This window comes from Centruroides sculpturatus, unplaced genomic scaffold, assembly GCF_000671375.1.
Source record: "Centruroides sculpturatus isolate CEXI.00-Female unplaced genomic scaffold, Cexi_2.0 scaffold7, whole genome shotgun sequence".
Taxonomy (NCBI): Eukaryota; Metazoa; Arthropoda; class Arachnida; order Scorpiones; family Buthidae; genus Centruroides; species Centruroides sculpturatus.
In genome coordinates, this window is record NW_019384510.1 from 29742 (window position 1) to 54120 (window position 24379).

General features: G+C 28.9%; 1 protein-coding gene across 1 annotated transcript; it reads left to right on the forward strand.

Annotated features, from left to right (window-relative positions):
* LOC111622369 (LMBR1 domain-containing protein 2-like) lies at window positions 1–23873 on the forward strand. The gene is made up of 5 exons (XM_023364725.1): window positions 1–177; window positions 3462–3595; window positions 8343–8451; window positions 16343–16544; window positions 23724–23873. Exons 1-5 carry the CDS (start codon window positions 88–90, stop codon window positions 23768–23770), a joined length of 582 nt encoding a protein of 193 aa, XP_023220493.1. The 5' UTR covers window positions 1–87; the 3' UTR covers window positions 23771–23873.
* The last annotated feature ends 506 nt before the right edge of the window (window positions 23874–24379 follow it).

Consider the following 24379-nt stretch of genomic DNA (forward strand, 5'->3'; position numbering starts at 1 on the left):
TATTGGAAATGTGTAATAAGAGTGTGGGGATTAAGAACTCTAGCTATAGTATTGGCAATATTCAGCATCATTGTTGTTTGGTCAGAAATGACATTTTTTACGACATCACCGACACTTTCGTTGTTTGCCGTTTTTGTGGAATTGGCTGGAAAACACTACAATTATATATTCATTGAGGTTATTATTATTATATTTTATATATATTTATATTTTTTAAATTTTAGCCAAACTAGTAAAATAATATCTTAAAGTAAGTTTATTTCAGGTAGTTGATTTATTTAAATTCCACTTAATTTGTTTTTTCATCTTTTTATTTGTTTGTTTATTTTTGGGAATTGGCATTTTCTAAATATGAAAGTGATTAAATATTAAAAATTTTAAAATAAAATTTAGTATAATTGCTTCAAATAAACATATTTAAAATATATTATAATTTAAAATCATTAAACTTTTTTTTATCTGTTCATAGAGATTCATTTTAAATAGTAAAAAAAGTATATTTTTAAAAATATTCATGTACACTTTTTCTCAAGGTATTTACAATTTTAACTGATCAATTATCACAGGTTTTGTATTAATTAAGAATAGTTATTTTTGCATACATTGACAAAGCTATTTGTGTTAATTTAGAATGATGTAATGGTCTGTTTCTAATTAATATACATCTGGGACATCAGACTAATTTAAAACTATCTTCTCTCATTAGAGAAAAATTTATGTAATTTGAAAGGAACTTGGAGATGAATTTAATTAATTTGAAAGTGTTAGATTGTTTAAATAGAGCATATTTTATGAATTAAGAATAGAGCAATGTTTTATAAATTATAAAGTGGTTTCTATTGATTTTTATTTTGTAAACAAAAATCAGTAAATTATGATGTAACTTCCATCAGGTTGCTATGGTAACGTAGGTCACGTGAGCAGTCACGTTTGCGGGCAATTGGGTGGGATGGGGTGAGAGACAACATGCTGGAAGTGACTCATGCAGAGACTAGGTTAACATAACAATCGTTTAATTGGAAACAATAGGCATTACATGACATACAATTTGTTGATAGTGAGTATAATAGATGGGTTTTAATTAGTATTCCGCAGTTCTCAAGAGAGAGAGTTTACAGTGGTTTGCAAGTTGATAAATACCTGGAGTAGAGGATGTCCACGAGAGTTGAATTGGATGTTGTTAAAGTGGTGATTGTCTTTTTTATTATTATTATTATTATTATTATTGAGAAAGTTTATCCAAGAAGTTGTCTTTATGGCACAATGTTCTGCAATATCCAAGATGAGTAGGTGATATCCTGATGGGCACTGACACAGTTAATTGTTGGAGGAATTTCGGGATGACAGTACTCCTTGAAGAACGGGCGACTACTGACTCAATTTTTCAGTTCCTTGTTATCTTCAACTGATAAACTTAAGACAATAGGTAGGAAGGTTATGAGAAAGTGTCACTTTTGTTGCTGAGAACTCACTGAATGATTAGCTCCCAGGTGTGAAAGTTGACAGTTATCTGACAAAATGGTATTGTTAGGAAGTTATGTTATGATTTAAGTAAGTAAACAGATTACTTAGTGAGTCTCACAATGATCTTGTTTGATAAAATTTATCAAATAAAAAAATATTTGTAATCAAATTTTTCATATTATATATTGTAAGGAAATTTAAATCTTTTAGAAAAACTGGTTTGATAATATAATGAATGCTTTGATCTATTGAAAACTTTCCTACAGATAAGTTTTAAATTTTTCATGAAGCTAAAATAGCTATGATGATCAATCCAAATACACTCACTGCCAAAAGTTAAGCACGGAGCGATAAACTGCAAAAAAATCGACAAGTACAGCTGTGATTGACACGAAATGCAGCAGGACAGTAGCAAATATGTTTATGCATGAAACAACACAAAGAATTACATAGAAAAATGAAAACAATATTGAATTTTNAATTCTAGTTCATAAACTAAATATTCATTCATAGAAGAAATGAGAATTTAAATAGGAAAAATTTGTCTGAATCTAGAATACAATTTGCATCTTTTACTCATTTTAAATTTACTAACTAACCAAAAAATTGAGTCAGTTATGTTTTAGCTAATTAGATGCACAAATTACAGTGGTATCTCAGGATACAAAATTAATCTGTTCCGAAACTGAGATCGTATCATGAAAATGTTGTAAGGTGAATCATTTTTCCCTGTACGATTACACATAAAATCAAATAATTCGTTCCAACACGAAAAACACACTCAAATTAAAGCTAAGTAGTACATTAAAAAAAATAACTATAGTAAGGAAAACACTGAAAAATGCGTTTTGTAGCTGTAAATGTATAAATAACAATAATAGAATAATAATTGATAAAAAAAAATGTAGTTTTATTTGCACTTTACCTTTGAGGATAGACGACGGCAGAGGTATAAGCTGGTGGCAGAGGAGAGGGAGAAGGGAAATGATACTAAAACTTAACTTACATAACAAAATGTAACAATAACTTAAAAATAACTTAGAAAAGATTTAAAAAAATTAGTGTTGTTTTATATATATTTTTTTAAAATTTTTATTCACTGCTTTTTGTTTTCTTTCCTTCACTTCCACTAGCACTTTCACTGGATACAGGTCGCTCAGTAAAATATCTATCCAAAGAGGTTTGGCTTTGCCTACTTTTTAAAATGTTTCTAAAATGACTTAGGCAAATATCATTAAACTGAGCAGCAATACAGCCAGTGTGAACTTTTTCGGGATGTTTCTTTTCAACAAAATCAGTCACTTTCCGATAATACCTCGAGATTTCCTTTATCGAGCGAGATCTTTCCACAACGAAGCAAACATACGGACCGAGACCAATGAACAGAAGTGAATAAAAAATGGTACTGCGAACTAACGTAACGTCGTATGGTGAGTTTTTGTTCGTATCGTGGAGCAAAAATATGTTTGAATTTCATGTCATATCCTGAAAATTTCATACACTGGGGCATTCGTATCCTGAGGTACCACTGTACTTAGAACTTGTATATTTTAATTAAAATGTAATCCAATAATATATCTAGCTTCATTTTTTTAATATATGTAATATGATTTGGGCTTGATTCCATTATGATTATTTACTATTTATTCATTTAAATTATTTATTCTTTCTTCTCTTGATTTTCACTCTTTAAAAAAGTTTAATTTTTGTCTTAATTATAATAGGTTATTTCTTTAAAACTTCTCTTTAAGATTTTGATGATTATTAAATATATAACTGAGATTTAAACTTTATTTTAATTGTACTTTTGTGTTATTTATTAAATATTTCTGTACAGAGACATATTTTATTACATGAATATTACTTTGAATAATTAAGATTTTGTAAATTAATATAAATTAAATAACATTTATTTAATTAACTTGAGTAGAACTTAGTTTTAGTTTATGTATATAGAATATTAAAGTAATTTTTAAAATGTAATTTTAATTTTTCAGATAATTTCTATTTTCACTATTGCTTATTTGTGTGTTTGTGCGTATTATACGGTTTTCAAAGTTCGTGTCTTAAATTATTATTATCTTGCTCCACATCATCAAACAGATGAATACAGCCTTATTTTCAGTGGAATGTAAGTAATATTTAAATTAATATTGTGGTCTTTAGCTAACTGTGAGAAATAATGTTACTAAGTACTGTAGGGTTTCACCATGCATGACTCTGCCATACACATTCCAACTCCTTATGTAAGCATAAATTCACAAAAAATAATGAGCCTGATTAATTATTGAGTACTTCATATACTAACATACCTATCACACTTTTGCTTTATATATATAAAGCAAATAAATATATTAACAATAAATAGCATAATATTATAAATAATGAAACTAAAAAAATTATTATAAGCAGACTTTTCTCTTTTCTCAGATTGAAAGGAAAAAGTAAGCACTTTACTTTTCTTTGGTTTATCAGAGCTACTAGTATTACTACTATTGCATTTTGGAGCCATGTTTGTAAAGAAATTGGCATAAATGAAAACAAACAGAAATACTGATAATACAATGATGACTTGACAAAGAACAAGAACAAGCAAGAACTCCAGATAAAGGCTGATGCCTGTTCCACTTTAAAATTAAATCTGAACCATTTTTTAAGGAGAAACTTCATGCACCTTAAAAAAATGGCTCAGATTTAGTACACAATAAGAGTATTTTAAGTATTTTCTTTTTATCTGCAATAGTGTAAACATGAAACCATATATAGCAGGACCCTACTTTACTTGTATGTAGTTATCTAGTATAACATCTTTTATGATTATTTATTTTAACATATATAATTATAATAATTTTATTACTTTTTTAATAAAAACTAATTTTAGAAATTATTACCATATTTTTACAGAGTGACCAGCATGCCACATATAAATGGGAGAGCCAGAAAATATTAAATTAATCTGATGTAGCAAAACTAGTTGTTAATTAAACATTAAAGAGAACATTTTTCCAAGTACAATAAAATAATAGCATTGTAATTTGGTAATTTGACCAATTTAAAATCTGGAAGACAGTTTTCATTTACAAGACAATAAAACAATTAACAACTTATTGACATTAACAGTAGTAGTTAGTGTGAGCTACACTGACCATCTACCCTGACCTTAAAAATAACGTCTTCCTCTCAAATTTCAGGCAAAAGCATGTTAATAGGTGTAAGCTGAGATAATTTACAGTGCGTTTCTTAAATTTAATATGTTTATTTTTGCATTTTTGAATCAAATAACAATAAAATACACACAAAAAAATCACTTTCAGAATTCCAAAAGAACATCCCTAGAAGAATTACATCCCTTGAAAGAGGACAAAATGAAGAAATTAAACATATAATCATAATTTTTGATGTAATTCTTACAGTTTCACAGTTTTAGAATAAAAACTCATTCATTTTTACCTGACGTAAATCATTTGTTTTTTTTTATGCGTCTATAGAGAGGGATGTATAACCTCACTTAAACCTGCATGCAGGTTTTTACATATGGAAATATCTGATTTCATGGTCTCCTCAGATAGACCATCATGCCAATCATTCTGTGAAAATATAGTAACAAATTTCAATGAATTAAAACAATTTCATTTCAGAATCAAACAAGTAAAATGGCAAAACTGTTTTTGAGACAAGACTATGTCTCAGAGAAGCACTACTAAGCAGAATCACTTTGATCTTGAAGGCGGTCTTGTTCTCATTCTCCTATCTTCTTTGATATCGCTGCTTTTGGGCTCGATTGTTCAAATTTCGCCAGTCGTTCAAACATAGTCATTCAAACTCACGACCATGAGATCATCCACAATGCATCTTCAATGAAATTAACCTATCTAATTTCAAAATTTCTCTCCGTTGCATGTTGGCCTGGGTTGAATTTTTGTCGATGTGTAACAAAAAGTTCCTGTTTTTGAAAAAAAATAATCGTGGCTATTGTATAATCCAAAATTATTTATTATTTTGCACGAATAATATACAGTTTAACCTGATTATAATGTCATCAAATGTAACGACAACCCTAATATAACTGTCAAATTTTTATTGGTCCTACGATTCTACTATACTAGATAATGTTAAAAAAACCTCACTTGTAACAACATAAAACCGTTTTAACATCATATTTGAAGCACTCCCAAATTTACAAAATTAGATTACAAATTTTATTTAACATAGAAGAAACTACGTGTTCGGTCCTAAGGCCAGAGTTCACTTCTTAGAATGACTGTGGATGGTACTCTCCCCTATCTGACTTCGGTGGGGTGAGGTGGCTGTTTTGCCTGTTTGTAGAACAGGGTCGCCATTTTGTATTTTATTTTGACTCGATTCTCGGTCCCCCGACTACCTACGAGTCTGGATTTTTTATGCACAAATGATTTGGGAACCTAATACTCTGTGCCAAATATCAACTCTCAACATGTACTCCTTCATACCTCTATGCTAGTAAGAATATCGGGCAGTACAATTTTATAAACAAGATATAGTCTTGTCAAAAAAGTGCTAAAAATTTTCATTCCTTGTGGAACTAGTTGATGTACAAAGAGAGACTTTTGCAAATATACATGCTGTGTGTAGTGGCCTGAACAGAGTGAGCATGTATATATATATATATTCAAGTTTGGCTCATTGTAGTATGTTTGTATATTTATAGACAAATGTGAAATGTTACAGACATCTAGGGGCATCTATTAACAGATATATAAAATTATTTTTTCATGTGGTTTTTTAAGTTTTGTGAGATTTAGAATAGAATTTTCTAGCATAAAGACAAAAGTGGCATCTAGGAGTAATTTCTACTCGCTGTCTCTTCCTGAATAATTGGATTTTTTAACACAATCAGATCAGAAGAAAATATTGTCTAGTTTATTAAGTAGGAATTAGAAGATGAGATATTAATTTTTTTGTAAGTGTTATATTTTTTAAAATTAGGAGGATGTTAAAGTTCCTGAATACTGTTTCAAGATTATTAGTTGATTAGTTTGTCATAAATTGTAATAAATTTAATCAATTTGATGATTTAAAGATTGTGATTTAATAATTGTATATTTTTAACTTAAAACTGTGTTTAAAATAATGTGAAATAATTTTTAAAATGTATTTATTCTCTCTGAAACGACATCATTTGGAATACTAATCTTTAAAAATATTCTTAATTCAAAAGTTTCTTTTTAACCTTCAAAAGTAAATCTTTTAATGCCAAAACATTTGATATTGATATACATAAAAATAAAATGACCAATTCCTCACCATTATGCTCATAGACGTCTGTTTTTTAAAACCTTCAATTAAATGTTTTTCGAGAAAGTCATTTCTCATCTAAAGGTCAACCTATATTTTCAAATCAAAACAGTTTTGACTTTGGAATGTCATCTATAAACTTTCAAGTCACTATAATGTTAAAAATTTAATTTGATTTTTGATTTTTCATCAGCATAACATGACATTATCACAGCGAATGAGTTTTAAAACATAATGTCTGTCACTGTGTGTTATTGACCTCACTTTGCCTGCTATATTATGTATTTTGGCATAAAAAAGATGATAGAAGAATTAAATCAGAATTTTATATTCCAAATATACATAAAAAGAGAACTTTAGCTTTATAACTGTTAGAGTACTTTATAAGCTTGTTTTAGTTGTGTTCTGGAGGAGAAGAAAAAAGGATAAAAAGAAAGGAATGCTCATTCCTAATCCAAAAGGTGATACTTTGCTTACTACATAGACCACTAGGGTCCTGTGACAGCCACAATTAAAAACAATATAAGTATTTTATTATCATGATTAATGGCTTCATGAAGTTTACTTGGATATATCCAAGTAAACTTCATGAAACCATCAAGGATGCTTAACGGTTAAGAAGTTAAAGATCAACTAGTCTCACAAGAGACTTTTGGAAATCCACATCATATTATTACAGATAGAAGAGGCAACTTTAGATCAGATGCTTTTAAGAAGTATTGCCTTGCAGAAAATATAGATTGTGTGTTTACTGTAGCCCACATGGAGGTCCTTTTGGTCCACGTGGTATAGCCCACTGGCAGGTCCTTTTGGATGGGACCTCCACAGTCCCATCCAAAAGGACCTGCCAGAATTCTTGGGGCCTTATTGCATAGCAAAGGTAAAAGGTAACAACCACTATGAAATCACAAAGGTAGGTGACTGAGAAGGGCCCTCGAAAGCCTCTTCCGTCTCAAATTTTATGAAACCATTTTCCCTTGGAGACTGAGGAGTTGTTGGGGGAGGTCAAATGTGGGCCCAAACATCCCAATGCAAGGATCTGCCTGATTTAAGGATAAGGAAAACAAAATTTGTGAAGTTAAGAGAGGAAAGATAGGAAAAGGAGATCAAGGACAGACCAGGACATTGTGGTGTGGAAGTGGACATTATCTTGTTCTTGTCTGTTGACTTTTCATATCCTACATATACAGTATATATATTGTATCTGAAATATATAATATATATTCTATTTGTTGAGAAATTGTATAAAGAAGATTGAATATAAACCAGAAATGATTGGACTTATTAAAACAAAAAATTTTTTATTGCTTATATTGATTTCTTTAATGTGAATTTTACTTTTTTTTTTGATGTATGTAAATAAAATTTGCTATAATAAATTTATACTTTCTTAATAATTTACTGTAATTATAAAAAAATGTTTGTTAAAAGTTTTAAAGTTTTATCATTTAAATTAAGACTAATATTTTTTTAATTTAAAAATGATAAGTTTTTTCCATTTTAAGTATTTATTATTTGATATATTAATAATTTAAAATTTGATTATTAGAATGTTAAGATGCACAAATTTTATTAAAATATATTTTTTTATAAATTATTTTTAGGTTATTATGTCGCTTAACTCCTCCTCTATGCTTGAATTTCCTCGGTCTTATCCACTTGGATAGCCACGTTTCTAAGAATCCTTCTTTTGTTGAGACATCATACACAAAAGTAAGATTTGATTTTTAAAAGTATATTTTAAATATTTATAATGTTTAAAAGATCAGATAAGGTATAAAAGTTGATTGTTTGTTTTAATTTCTTCCAGATAAATCATCAAAAATGTTTATCTAAGCACAAAAATGTTTTGGCTTTAATTTTTTTGTTTATTTTCAAGATCTCTTAATAACTTAAAATATTCAGAGATATAACTAGAAATTTCTGATTGTGGGTCACCCACAATCAGAAATTTCTAGACATAGTTTGCGTAGACATGTAATAGGTAGGTAGATTATGTAAAAATAGCACATTCAAGATCACTAAAAGCATGTTATTGTATAAGGAACTGTCACATCGGTAAGGCAACTCCTTATGTGTCATATGCAAATCAGTAATACTGTATTGTGACAATGCTCAATAAACAAATAAATAAATGGCAAAACAAGAACAGGTATTAAATTTATTCTTTTTTACCTCATGGCTATTTATGCAGCCTAGTATTTGAGACTGATGTGTCTGTTTTCTGTTTCATCCAGTGATCAACTGCTTTGTGACTTTTTTGCATGTTTAGTTTTAAACTTGTATGGAGTCAGCAGTGAGGGGTGGATGTGTATTAGTGTGGGAAATGCCATTTCTTGCCACCCCATGTGGCTACTTCCTTGAATTTTCTATCTGAAGATGAAGTAATATCTATTTATATACTTTTAATTTTAATTAATTAAAACCCCTTAAGCCCTTATCCCGAGTTAACTTGGGCAGGTTACATAGCGTTACAGAAAAATCGGGTTTTTAGACCCTGTGACAATTACACATTTCTAGTTTTATTTGGATTTCTTTAAAATTATTACATCTTTTATAGATTTTATATTATATTAATCATAAGATTGAATAATATTACTATGTATTATTGTTTATTTTTGTTAATGTTTTATTTTTTTATTTTAAAGTTATCTTTTTAGATTATTATTATATTATTTTTAAAGTTAAATATTTGTATTTCTTGTTGAAATTGAAATGTTTTTAATTACATTAATAAAATTATATAAATTAAAATGTCAAATAATCAACCAATAATCGCCTAAATGATTGAGCTATAATATGGCTGTAATCAAATAATTAATATAAATAAATTTTCTATTAGAGATAGATGTTACATGCCATCTCTTTTCTAAATTAATAATTATAATTTTAATAATTTAATAAATAATTTAGAACATTCTGGAAGAAAAAAACTGACTCAGGGTAGGGCATGAACTTGTAGCCTCTGCTTGCCATGCAGTGCACTACCAATTGTGCCACCCCAACCCTGAGTAAGCCTTCACTTCCAGAAGTATTTAAATTTTGATATAATCTTCCACTGTCTACCTTTAATAGCAAATTTATTTATATTAATTATTTGATTATAGCCATATTATAGCCCAATCATTTAGGTGATTATTGGTTGATTATTACTCATTGAGCTTCGGGATGTGTATTATATTAAAATGTCAAAACAATCAAACTACAATTCTGTGGCCAACTGTTTTTAATATGTATGATATACTTATCTAATTAAATGGCAAATACCAGAGCAAGGAAAACTGATAGATACAAAGTACAAGGGATATTTTTTAAATAAGGTCTGTTTTTTTAATAAGAAGAAAGATACTGTAAATATCATTAAAATATATTTTTTCCCATATTCTACATACTTTTATCTACTTTTCTGCATAATTTCCATTTTTGTTCAAATATTTGTCGTACCGCTCAAAAATTTTTAAAATTCTGACTTCAAAGAAATCTGCTGCCTGTCGTTGGAAGACATTAGACCATGCCGCTTGTCTTGTATGGCATGGCAGAGTTTTCTGAAGGTCACAATAAGCATCAGAATTGATTGTTGTACCTCTTGGCATAAAATCCACTAACAAAGTCCTTTTCTTGTCCCAAAAGACAGTTGCCATGATCTTTCGTGCTGAAATCAAATAACAGATCGTATCTTACAGTTGACGGGCGACTCAATTTTCTTAAACATTATAAACTTCTACAATTTGGCACACAGACAGACGATACGGATGCAAATGGCATCTAAACACGTGCAAAACATGCTGAAAGCAGATGCTCATGCACACTGCTGTAATCACGTGTCATTCTCACTCTCATTCACAAACGGACTTTATTTAAAAAATAGCCCTTGTATATTTCAAATTAATCAGAACTAATTAATTCTGTATATTTCATATATACATTGTGTGTATTAGTAAATTTATTTTCCTTTATTTGAATATCATATAGAATGTAAGAAAATTTTGCCTTTATATGTATGTTATGGACCAAGTGATTAATATGGGCATTATTTATATTGACAAACAAAATCAGCCTTTGTAATAAATTTTTTGTTCTATATCATAATTTGTCACATTGATGAGTCAGTATGAATATTGATATCATCTGGTTGGGCAAAAGTGATGACGAAACCTTGAGGAGTGATCATTTGACAGACTATACCACATACTGTTTTGTGTACTGTATATCAAAAATGACATTCCAGAAGTTTCCTTTAAGTTAATTTTTATGATCAAAATATATAATTTTGTTAATAATACACCTGTCACTCTTTTCATGCAATTTTGAAATAATGTAGTTCACAAAAAAAGCTAATTTTTTTTACATGGGGGAAAACAGTTTATTGAAAATTTTTTAAATTTAGCTTTTTGATAAAAGTGTGTTATTATTAAAAAAAAAAAGTCACTCTTATTGTAGAAAGATTTGTTTTAAAAATGTTTTTAAATAAAGACTTCATTTATCTTTNCTCTGCTTGCCATGCAGTGCACTACCAATTGTGCCACCCCAACCCTGAGTAAGCCTTCACTTCCAGAAGTATTTAAATTTTGATATAATCTTCCACTGTCTACCTTTAATAGCAAATTTATTTATATTAATTATTTGATTATAGCCATATTATAGCCCAATCATTTAGGTGATTATTGGTTGATTATTACTCATTGAGCTTCGGGATGTGTATTATATTAAAATGTCAAAACAATCAAACTACAATTCTGTGGCCAACTGTTTTTAATATGTATGATATACTTATCTAATTAAATGGCAAATACCAGAGCAAGGAAAACTGATAGATACAAAGTACAAGGGATATTTTTTAAATAAGGTCTGTTTTTTTAATAAGAAGAAAGATACTGTAAATATCATTAAAATATATTTTTTCCCATATTCTACATACTTTTATCTACTTTTCTGCATAATTTCCATTTTTGTTCAAATATTTGTCGTACCGCTCAAAAATTTTTAAAATTCTGACTTCAAAGAAATCTGCTGCCTGTCGTTGGAAGACATTAGACCATGCCGCTTGTCTTGTATGGCATGGCAGAGTTTTCTGAAGGTCACAATAAGCATCAGAATTGATTGTTGTACCTCTTGGCATAAAATCCACTAACAAAGTCCTTTTCTTGTCCCAAAAGACAGTTGCCATGATCTTTCGTGCTGAAATCAAATAACAGATCGTATCTTACAGTCGACGGGCGACTCAATTTTCTTAAACATTATAAACTTCTACAATTTGGCACACAGACAGACGATACGGATGCAAATGGCATCTAAACACATGCAAAACATGCTGAAAGCAGATGCTCATGCACACTGCTGTAATCACGTGTCATTCTCACTCTCATTCACAAACGGACTTTATTTAAAAAATAGCCCTTGTATATTTCAAATTAATCAGAACTAATTAATTCTGTATATTTCATATATACATTGTGTGTATTAGTAAATTTATTTTCCTTTATTTGAATATCATATAGAATGTAAGAAAATTTTGCCTTTATATGTATGTTATGGACCAAGTGATTAATATGGGCATTATTTATATTGACAAACAAAATCAGCCTTTGTAATAAATTTTTTGTTCTATATCATAATTTGTCACATTGATGAGTCAGTATGAATATTGATATCATCTGGTTGGGCAAAAGTGATGACGAAACCTTGAGGAGTGATCATTTGACAGACTATACCACATACTGTTTTGTGTACTGTATATCAAAAATGACATTCCAGAAGTTTCCTTTAAGTTAATTTTTATGATCAAAATATATAATTTTGTTAATAATACACCTGTCACTCTTTTCATGCAATTTTGAAATAATGTAGTTCACAAAAAAAGCTAATTTTTTTTACATGGGGGAAAACAGTTTATTGAAAATTTTTTAAATTTAGCTTTTTGATAAAAGTGTGTTATTATTAAAAAAAAAAAGTCACTCTTATTGTAGAAAGATTTGTTTTAAAAATGTTTTTAAATAAAGACTTCATTTATCTTTTGAAGTACAATGCGGTACTGTATGTATCAGAGAATATTGTATGTTGATTTTATGTTTCCTATGCTATCTTGTGTTTACTATATTTATATGAATAATGTTAATGATAAATGATGATAGAATAAAAAAGCTTACATTTCTTTGGTAAAATGCTTAGTTTTTTGTTTCATTGAAGCTGTAGATCTTACCAAGCATTTAGAAAAATACTTGATAAGATGTATTTGCTGTGATTTTTTTAAGCAATATGTTTTTTATGCAGCATTCTTTGGAATATATCCACTGTTCAAAAAAGCAATAGGTGTACTTTTTTCAACATTAGTTTAGTTATTACAGTTAATAATACTTAATACTTACTTTTAAAAAATAATCCACTTTGTAAATGAAATTTTCACAAATTATTTTGTAGAAAGCTATGTGCAAAGAAATTACTGAAGTATACATTTTTTTTATGATTCTAATTTTTATAGTGTTTATTAGAGTTTTATGTAATTAATATACCTATATTAATATTACGTATAAAATAGAATGTGTTCTTAAAATACTTTGAAATAAATTTTTTTAAAATCAAATTTTTCAAATATAATAATGTAGCTTTATTTATAATGACTGATCAGTTTAATAAATTATGGTATTCAATATTTATCAGACTGTGCGGCTTTCTTAGGTATTATAAATAATGACCAATTAGTCACTTTATCCATAACATTTATACATACCAAGTGATGAAATGAAAAAAAATACTGTGAGGAGTAAATTCAGTTACACTTCAAGTCAGCCATACTTGTTGCTGCACTACTTTACATGATAAGGAATGCAAATCTCAAACATTTACTTACTATGGACTTCGTGGATAATATTTGAAACTCTTCATTGTTGATCAAGTCTCTTCCTACCAAATACACTTTTTATAAACAAAATTACGACTTACTTAAGCCTGTAACCGATGCAAAATCGTAAAATATTAACGCACAAATGTTTTCGGAACACCTTCCGTGTTCTTCCTCAGATTTTCAAACTGGATTTTTTATATTCTTGAACACCGCTATGAAATTTTTCAAAAAACGAGTGATGATATTTTGAACGCTCAGTGTCCATTGCGCACGCGTTGTACACGTTGTGTTTCTGGTTGTTCAGAGTCCCATTCAATCTTCTAATCATTATGTAATTTCTCTCGTTATTCATACGATGTAGTATTCTAGCCTTCCACATGACGTGGAAGGCTAGAAATGTGTAAAATTTCGTAGCGGTGTTCCAGAATATAAAAAATCCAGTTTGAAAACCTGAGGAAGAACACGGAAGGTGTTCCGAAAACGTTTGTGCGTTAATATTTTATGATTTTGCATCGGTTACAGGCTTAAGCAAGTCATAATTTTGTTTATACAACCCGGTGTGCTTGTAGGAGTTATTTACACTTTTTATTTTATGAACCCATCTAATGTGTGTATATAAAAGTGGTAATTAATTTTATTCCTTTTAATATTTTAAAAATAGCAAAATGAATCCTCAACTACTTACTTTAATAGAAGATACTTGAAATACTTGTTTTAAAAAAGTATTTTAAAAAAGTTGTTTTATTCATTTTTTCTTTTTACTTGTTAAGTATCAAAAACAATAACTTTAAAAAGTTAGAGGATGATCATTTTTGATAAGTTACCATTGAGTAGGCTTACCATAATATTTTTTCTCAAACCAGGACAATTTTGGAAAAATACTTGCAACAGAAAATTAAGCCTACTAGGATAAGTACCTATGATTGAAAAGGCTAAATAAAGTAGTTATTAACAAAAACAACGAGTTAAAAGCAATTTTTAATAACAGAACTAAACATATCTTATTATTAATATTTATCACTAGTGTGAACTTTTTTAAAAATTCTTTGTTACTTAAATCGGTACATTTAAAATGGATAATACATTTGAGAAAGTTCCTGTTGCTATGCCTCACATTTCAAGTGATTTTTAATGTTTGAATGCCTGCCATGAGTTACTGAAAATTCTAAAAGCACAGTTCATATTTCACTTCATCAATATGATCACAAACTTTTTTCAATTATCAGTAAACACACGGGTTCTTTTTGGCATTTTAGAGAGTAAATGAATTTAATATACTGTACAAAATAATTTCAAATGCCAAACAGCAACTTGTACTCAACTAAGATATGACATGTGCAGCAATGACGTCGCCAGTGTAAGTTTCAGTCATGCCAACTCTAATTGAAACAAAATATCTAAAAAAAATGAAATAAAAATATCTGGATCTCATAGGCTGCATGCTATTATAAATTCTGTGAAAAAATATATGGATGACAAAATAAAACATCTAAATTCATTAGGCCATATGCTATAAATTTTTGAGGAAAATATCTAGACAACATTAAAAGTACTTAGATCTAGATATGAAATATTTAGATTGGCAACAGTGAGTGTAACAGCGGGCCAAATCGCCATTTTACTCAAGACTGCACTATTTTTACTTCTTAAATATTCAGCACTTTTAAAATTTTACCAAATAACTGGGACAAAATGACAAATTGGCCGGGACACTGGGACAATCCCGGACAAAACGGGACGTCTGGTAAGCCTACCATTAAGGAATTCAGTACTTAGAGCTTGATTGATGAAGCATTTGAAAGATTTTACATTCATTACAAATTATAAATCATCATAAAATATACAAAAAATAATAATTATAGTTTGTACTCATTTAATTTTAGATAATTGTGGAAAGAAACTGATTTAAAAAGCTCAAAATAGCACAAGTTTCCATTCTGTTTCTTTTAAACTTTTCTAAATTAATTTTTGTAATTAAAATTTTTTGTTAGCTGGAATCTACTTTGTAACAAATTCATTTAATTAATAATAAAGTTTCTAGTTAACTATTCAAAAAAGTATTACATTTAATAATTTCTTATATATCACTTTGAATAATTGTTCTAGCATTACGACAAATTTTAGAATAAGTTACGATAAAATATTTTACTTATCAATAACCAGTCTGTATGGAAGATATAGAAATTATTCTTAAATTAAAATTTTAAGTCCATTATAAATTTTTAAAGAACAATCAAAAAATATATGAAGAGGTGAGTGGAAAAGTAGTATAAGTGACAGAATAGTTTGATTATTAAAAATACAAAAATAGATTTATTTATTTAATTTTATAAAATATGATTTTTTAATCAATATTAAATTTTATTATTATTATATTCAAGTTATACTATTTATCGTTTGTACCACTTTTCCACTGAACCTCTTGTGATTGTGAGGAAAAATAATTAAAGCACAAAAAGCAAACAAATAGTTTTGTCTTCATTATTTTGGATTTTTTGGATAAAGTTCCATAATACAAAATTGAAGAATTACAGTATTAAATTGAAAGTATATATTTTTTTCATGCTTTAAATTACTGTTTTTTAATGTTGTACAGTTATTAAATTTGGAAGTTTTTAATTGGAATTCTCAAATTTTAAAAAATTTAATAAAATTATATGAATATTTTTCTATTATTTACTATATTTTACTTATGTTGTTTAAAATTAGTAAAACAATGAGATTTGAAGATTCAATATTAATTTATTGATAAAACTTTTTTAGATAATGGGTCATATGGATGTTATTTCTATTATATCCGATGGTTTCAACATTTATTTTCCAATGGCTATTTTTTTATTATGCTTGGCAACTTATTTTAATTGTGGAAGTAGAATTCTTCATATGCTGGGCTTTGAGCAGTTTTTGGGAGATGACGAAATGACATCTGACCTGATTGAAGAAGGAAGAGAACTCATAAAACGAGGTAATAATATAATATTTGTATAATTATATTATTATTTTGTTTATATAAATAATATATTATCGTTTCAAATAATTATATAATTTAGTTAAGACTATATGACATAAAAATGATTTTAAATAAATCAAAGTAACACTTATAGTTATTATTATGAAGAAAAGGTTAATTGTTTAAAATATAAACAATATTGTCAGTGTTAATTAGTAATGTAACTGTATTCATAAATATAATTGAATTTAATTAATTTAAATATAACATAAAAATTTACTTAATAAATAAATAAGACTAAGAATTTCACAAATTTTTAATAATAGTGTTAAATTGGTTATCAACATCATACATATTTTAATATATTTATCAAGATCAAAGGTAATTATAAGATTCTAGGTTTGGACAATCATCTGTTTTTTAACCATACATATGATTTCATTGTTAATATATAACTTTACTTTGGAAAAATACTGAATTAATTCTTCTATTAGAAATGTTTTGTTTATTATGTATTTAGTTCAAAACATCAAAGAAATGGATTTCAAAATAGAAAACTTTTTATAGAAAATCAATTAATTAACATTATTAATTTAAGAGTGTGAATATTTAATGATTTTAAATGAAATGATCAACATATCATTTTCAAAAGTAATTGAATTGTTGTTCTTATTTCTATTTAAGCTTAATTTGAGATTGTTGAATTTAATACAATTTATAAATGAAACAAAGAAACGAAAGTATATTTTTAAATAAAGAATATTGATTTTTTAAAAATAATAATAATTACATATATTTTAACTTTAGTTTTTTTTTTTATTTTTGAAACAGATGATTGTTAATAAAAATGAGTTAGGATATGAAATTCTACAAAAAAAAGTCTTTGTTTTGTTCAGTTTCTATTAGGTTTTTTTCTGTATCTTTTGCAAACATTTATTACTAAAAATCAATATGATGAACAGTATAATTAATATTAGAGCATACAGAATAAACATGAATTCTTGATTTATGGTGAATTAAAATGAAGGAAGAAAATACTTTTGTAGCGCATCTTTTAATATTTAAAAACATTTATAATTAATTTAAAAATAAAAATATTGATGTTTTAAAACTTACATTTACTTTTAAAATATACATTTTTCTGATATTAATGGTTTTATGACATTTAATCTTTGACACTATGATTAATTGCAATCAGTATGTTATGTTAGATATATAAATTTTATATTTAAGATTTTGTTTATTCTTGCATTTATAAATATAAAATTGTAATCTAAATAAACTGAAATATGTTAAATTTATTTAGAAATAGAATAATATATTGCCTTAAAAAAATTTGAAAAAGAAAAATTTTTGATATTACATAAATTTTGTTATTGTTATCAATTCTATGACTAAAGCTAGAAAAACAAAAACATCATAAATAAATCTTTTTATCACTAACATTTTCAATCTTACTAAAAGGTCTTTTAATATACATTGGTGCCTCTTACTTTGAATTTAATTCATTCCAGGAGGATGTTCAAACTCCGAATTGTTTGTAGTATGAGGCAATTTTTTCTCATTAGAAACAATGGAAAGTGAATTAATTTATTTATGGACCCTAAACAATACCAATTTCAATAAACTTAAAGCTGCAAATATCTATAATTTAAGGTAAAAATAACACATTACATTACATTACATTACCTTAAAAGAGTAGAGAGGTTGTCTGTATATTCACAGAATTTATCTCTAAGAAATTAGAAGTGTTGAAATTGAAATCAGAAGAGGAAGTGATAGTAAGTAGGGAGGGAAAGATTGAAGGGAAGTGTCAGATCATTGAGCGTCTGCATCAGAATTGTTGAACAAGTAAAATATAGTGACAAGACAAAATATGTTCAGTAAACAGTATAAAAACAAACATGACAAGTTTGCGCGTGCGAGTGAATGTGTACAGCAAAGGGGGGAACAGATACAAAGTTTCAACAATTACAAAGTATGCTGTAAATTGGGTTGACAAAGAGATAAAACATTATAAAATTTAGCATTAATAACATTGAAGAATCTAGTAGATATAAACCCAGTGGGTCTAATTTGCATATGCCAGTACAGTCAAATCGCGGGTTGAACAAATTGGGCGAGTAGCCGGCCTACCTTAAATGATATCAGCCAGTCTATTATTGGTCCAGATGTGGGATGTGGCCGTGTCACTCATCTCGCTGGCTACTGGAATTCGTGGGCCTGAGTTTTTTTGTATTGCGTATGAAATTCTTCATTTTTGTCCATAGGTTTTTGTTATTAAGAATGTCTGCAGGATTGGGGAGCCAGTTGAGTCCTGTTTGGAGACATTCTTGGAAGAGTTCTGCATGTTGGTTGTATTTGTTGCAGCTGAAGAGAAAATGTAGCACATCGTCTTCACTCTGTCCATCACAATCGCAGGTGCTATCGATCTGCTTACCAAAACGGTGCAGGTATGATGCGAAGTTCCCGTGTCCTGTAAGGCACTGGGTCACCTCTGCATCTGGGCTGAAGTATTTGGTTATTTTAAGATGCACAAGGGAAGGTATAAAGTTGTGACACATCCTTCCTGTACCAGCGCAGTCCCACTCCTTCTGCCACATATCATTAGCTATGTGTTGTAAGTGATGTTTCAGGGAAATTGCAGGTAACTTCTTGTAGGTGAGTTTTGAAGACAATGTGCAGGCTGACTTGGCCAACTTGTCGGCCAATTCATTACCTTCGTGGCCCTTGTGAGCTGGGATCCAAGTAAACTGTAGGTTACAGTTTCTTCCCAGGTTTTGAGCAGCCTTTATCACTTCAGCAGCTAGAACAGATGATTTCTTTTGGTAGTNTCCAGGTCCCAACTCTGGTACAGTTCCCCAATGTTGTCTTCCTTTACACGGTTGTATCTTACGTTACAAAATCGTATCACCACAACACAGGGATTACATATATTACACTTGCAGCACATACAAAAAAGGGAGAACTTTTATCGCATATATAATTAACTTAAATCTAAATCCTTAAACTAATTAATACTAAATACAGAAAACAGGTAGATAGAGCAAGATTAAGGAGGGAAAGAAGAATTTTTAGGAAAGAGGATACCCACATGTCTTTCAATGAGGCAACTTGAATCCAATCACAATGTCCTTCCAAAATATTCTCCTAATTCTCTCATTTTCCCAAATAACTTTGAGGTTGCTTCTGAAGGGTTTCCCACACTCCAATTCTGATTTTGATCCTATTTTATATGTGCTAACCTCCTATATCTAAGGTCGCACTCTATCACTCCTGATACTGCCCTAATGACCTGGAGCTCATCTTGAACACATCTTACTTCTTCAGTGCCTTGCTAAAAAGTGTCCTAACCACTTGGATTTTGCCCTCAGAGCTCTCTTCTCCATATTGTTCATTGCCTACACTCTCACCCTTGGAAGTAGGTTGGGTAAGAATGTTCTAGAAGCAGGGAAACAAAAGAAACAAAGAATAAAGAGGAATAGATAGAATTGAGAGAGAAAATATAACAATATAAAAAAATAAAATAAAATAAAATAAAAAAATATACACGGAATATGGCATTCCACCATACTATAAAACATTGAGGACAGTGAAGATTTCTGTTGATTCGTATTAGTAAATGAAGATACACATTAATAATATATTTTGACAAGAAGAAGAAGAAAGATATCCAAGAAGGTACACTAGCTTCAGTATTTAAACAGTATATTAAAGTTTAATTATATAACCACTTCTAGAAAAACTATGAAAATTGTACAGATACTACTGACTTGATTATTTTATCAAAGTAGGATTCTTATTTGAACCTGTAAAGATGATATTGTCAAGCTATTGTAATGAAGATGAATTATAATCTATTTTTTAATATTCAAAATAAAAAAATTAAGTATATAATACTATTACTATACACTATTTCTGAATTTTTTTGAACAGAGTAATAAAAATCAAAATACATTTTTTAGTATTATTTGAATATTTCACACTTAAAACATTTTTAAAATTAAATACCAAACTATATTCTTAACTGTCATTTGACTCCATTCTTCTTCCAACTTTTTGTTGATGTTTTTTTCTTTTTGTTACAACATGCTTAATTTTGTAAGTCTTTAGAAATACTAATTAGATGTTAATTTTTGTCTATGATTTCAGTTTCTTCTTAATTCTTTCATATGCTCAATCATCTTCATTGCATGCTTTATTATTGTTTCTGTACTGCACTATTTTAGTTTTGTGCACTTCAGTTTTCTGTCTAGGGGGATTCTTTTTTGAAAATGACTGTGAACTCTTAGATGTGGATTTGCAATCGACTTGAAGAATAATAAAATTTAAAGTTTAAAGTATAATTTCTTACAATTTTAACATATGTTCTACATTATGTAACATTAGTACACTCTCTATGTAAATTTACGTCATTATGTATCATGAGAGTTACAGTTATTTTAAATTTGTTTCAATAATTTTTTAATACAATTTAATAGATTGATAATGAACTCCAATAATTATAAACTTTCCAAATTTCTGTTGTATACAGTATTTAAATTTTAGAGTTCAGATAATTATTTAGTTAACTTTTTAGTATTACAATTTTTGTTTGTAGTTAGATGTTTTTATATTTTTGTTTTCAATGTACAGTATATACTTTTTGTCAGCATTATATTATTTTTGTTATAGTAGCAGTAGTACTAGTAGTAATAGATTAATAGATTTTTTAATTAAAATTTTTTTTAATAGCTCCACTTGGAAAGCGTGGTTGGAAGATGGTTTATGCTACTTTGAGAGATTTAGTTTTATATCTACATAAGGTATTTTCTACAAAAACCTTAATAAACTTTTATTACTATAAAAATTGTAATGTAAATAATAATGCATTTTAGTAATTAAATTATTTAACATTGCATAAGATTGATAATTCTCCAACAATTAAATATAATGAAGTGGATTCTTTTGAAAATCAGTGTTTGTACATTTGTTGTAGAAAATATTCTTTAACGTTATTATTTTTTAATGATCAGTTATCAAAACTATCACCAAAAATAATGAAATAAATAACCAAATAATAGGACAAGAAAATTGAATTATTGAAAATAAAACAATAAAACAATGCAAAACACACAAATATACCCAAAATCAGGAAAAGGATTAAAATTATTTAATTTAATGATACAAATGTTTTTTGTCAATTTCTAACAATCATCATCAGGTATATCTTACTGAATACTGAACAGAATAACATTAAGAAATCGAACACATTTAAATATAAAGATTTAAAGTGGTTTGAATCTTGCACATGCACATTGGTACAGTGTACTAACCTAACACACAGAAATTTAACAAACAGGAAATTAAAAATTGCATTTTTTAACTTTAAAAATATAAATAGTTGTAGAATAGAATTTTATAAATTTAGGAACAATTGATTTAAGCACAAAATAAAAATAAAACATATAAATGTAAAACTGATCGTTAGGAAATATAACATGACAGTTTAAAATAAAAATAAAAGTACAAAAATCCATACTGAACAATATGTATCATATATTATAGCATTAAAATGCTATAATGTGTGATTTTTTTGCCTTTTCAATTTTAAATACAGTTGAGCCTACCTAATTTATTCATTTTTCTTCACACAAAATTTTGGACAGATACAGGGGCTGGTGGGTTAGAGAAATATCAGTGGTATCAACAGAAAGATTTTTATTTTGTAAGTAATTTTTATTACAGTAAGTCTTGTCATCATATATACACTGGATATAGTATTAACATTGAAATCATCTTAGATATCATTTTAATTATCATGGATACATTTAACAGAGATATGGTTTACATAAAGATTTTTTAACTGACTCAATTTAAAAAAATCCTTAATTTTTGCTTGCAGTTTTTGTGTTTTGAAACTAATTCTCTTGCATGCCATTGCATGTAAGCAATTGCCGTGATACGCAGTTTTGCCAATTTCTGCTTCTGGAAAATCTTTGAATTTCACCCAGATACTCCAGCAGTTTTCTAATGGAAAGAATTTCAGGATTATCTTCTTTATCAATGTCATCTTATGGCATATCCTTGTTTTCTCTCTGCACAAATTCACAAATTCATTGAGAGTCATCTTGCCAAACTGGTACATTGTCTTCAACTTGAAGGATATCATGTTTGAACTAAAGAACAATCAGTAACCAGAAAATTGGAAAGCTCCTGGACTTTTGGTAAGAACACTGTCTGATTTTCAGTGCCATCAGGATGTGAGAGGCCAATATACAGGGTGGACCAAAAAGAATATACGTATTTCAAACTGATATATTTAATAAACTGTAAGACATACAACTATGTAACTTGGGACACATATTTATGAAAGTCTCTAGTTTAGATTACAGGTGTTCAATATGTCCTCCACCAGCGACATGAATGGTCCGGGCGGGAGTTCCGTCCGGGTGTCCGGGAACCGGGGTCCGGGTGGGAGTTCGGTCCGGGCTTCATAACTAACCTGCGTCTCAAAACACGCCAAACTGTTGTTTTAGGCAGCTGCAATTCCCGACTGGCACGACGTGTTGATTTTGAAGGGCTACGTTGGTAAGCAGCTTGAATCCGTGCGACATTTTCTTCAGATACACGAGGTCGGCCAGGACTCTTTCCTTTACATACACAACCTGTGTCAACAAACTGACGGTACCATCTGCGAATGTTCCATCCATTCGGAGGATCAATTTCGTACCTCAACCGGAAACGTCTTTGCACTGTAATCACAGAATTACACTTCGCAAGCTCAAGAATACAAAAGCTTTTGTGCTGTGGCGTAGCCATTTTACAACAACTGTGAATACGTCATTGTAACCAAGCACAACTGACATCTGGGGACAAACTAGACAATGCACTTGTTCCTCCGATACCCGCAGCACACCGCTACTATCGATAGTTTAATAAATATATCAGTTTGAAATACGTATATTCTTTTTGGTCCACCCTGTACTTCCAACAATTGGAAATTGTCACTAAAGTTACTAGTACATAAAGGAAATTGTCATATAAAGTTACTAGTATATAAAGCTGAAAAACAGGATTCTTTCTTTCTTTCTGTCACTGTATGCCAAAAACGGCCACTAGGGCCGCCCCTAGCTATTTAAATTAACAATATAAATTATTTTATATTTTTACAGTATAAAATTCAGTATATTATTATTTTTATTTGTAATTTAGTATGCCCTGATGCCTGTATCTGGCCTTTCAACTGGTTGTATCCATAAGAAGCAAATCCCAGTTGTCAGAATCTCCAGCATTAATTTGATGCATGACTAGTTTGCAATGCACATTCCTATAGTGTGCTTTGAAAGTTCTGATAACTGCAACTACAGTAGAGCATCAATTATCCGACCCCCAATTAACCGTCACATCGGTTAACTGACCGTTCTAGTCGGCAAATTTCAAATGTCCGCTAGTGATGTGGCACTACAATATTTGGCTATGTCTTGGCTACTTTAATATTATTTTTGTTAAATTTTTGCATGTTGCCAGCTAAAGGCAACACGGCTCGACCATTGAAGGGAGGCCAGTATTTAAACGAGACTTAATTTTCTAATTACGAGTGGTTGTTTGTTTTGTGAGCAATAAAATAATTAAAAAATAATTTTTAATGATACAATAGCGACGATTATTATTTTTTTAAAGAATTTGTTAGGCTTAACATCGATGAAAATTCAACAGAAAGTTGGTTAATAGCGATATACAGTAGACCCCCCTATAACGCGGGTTCCAATAACGTAGATTCCTATGACGCGGCGAAAAAATTGCGTCAGTATTTGTACAAAGACGCTGAAAGGGATGCGTGAAACGCGGTAAAACATCATCGCGGACGA

Excerpts from the sequence above, each read along its gene's own strand:
- LOC111622369 (XM_023364725.1), top strand. The coding sequence starts at position 88 with ATGACATTTTTTACGACATCACCGACACTTTCGTTGTTTGCCGTTTTT. Across the intron at positions 178-3,461 it reads ACAATTATATATTCATTGAG|ATAATTTCTATTTTCACTAT; the intron begins GTTATTATTATT and ends TTAATTTTTCAG. Across the intron at positions 3,596-8,342 it reads AGCCTTATTTTCAGTGGAAT|GTTATTATGTCGCTTAACTC; the intron begins GTAAGTAATATT and ends AATTATTTTTAG.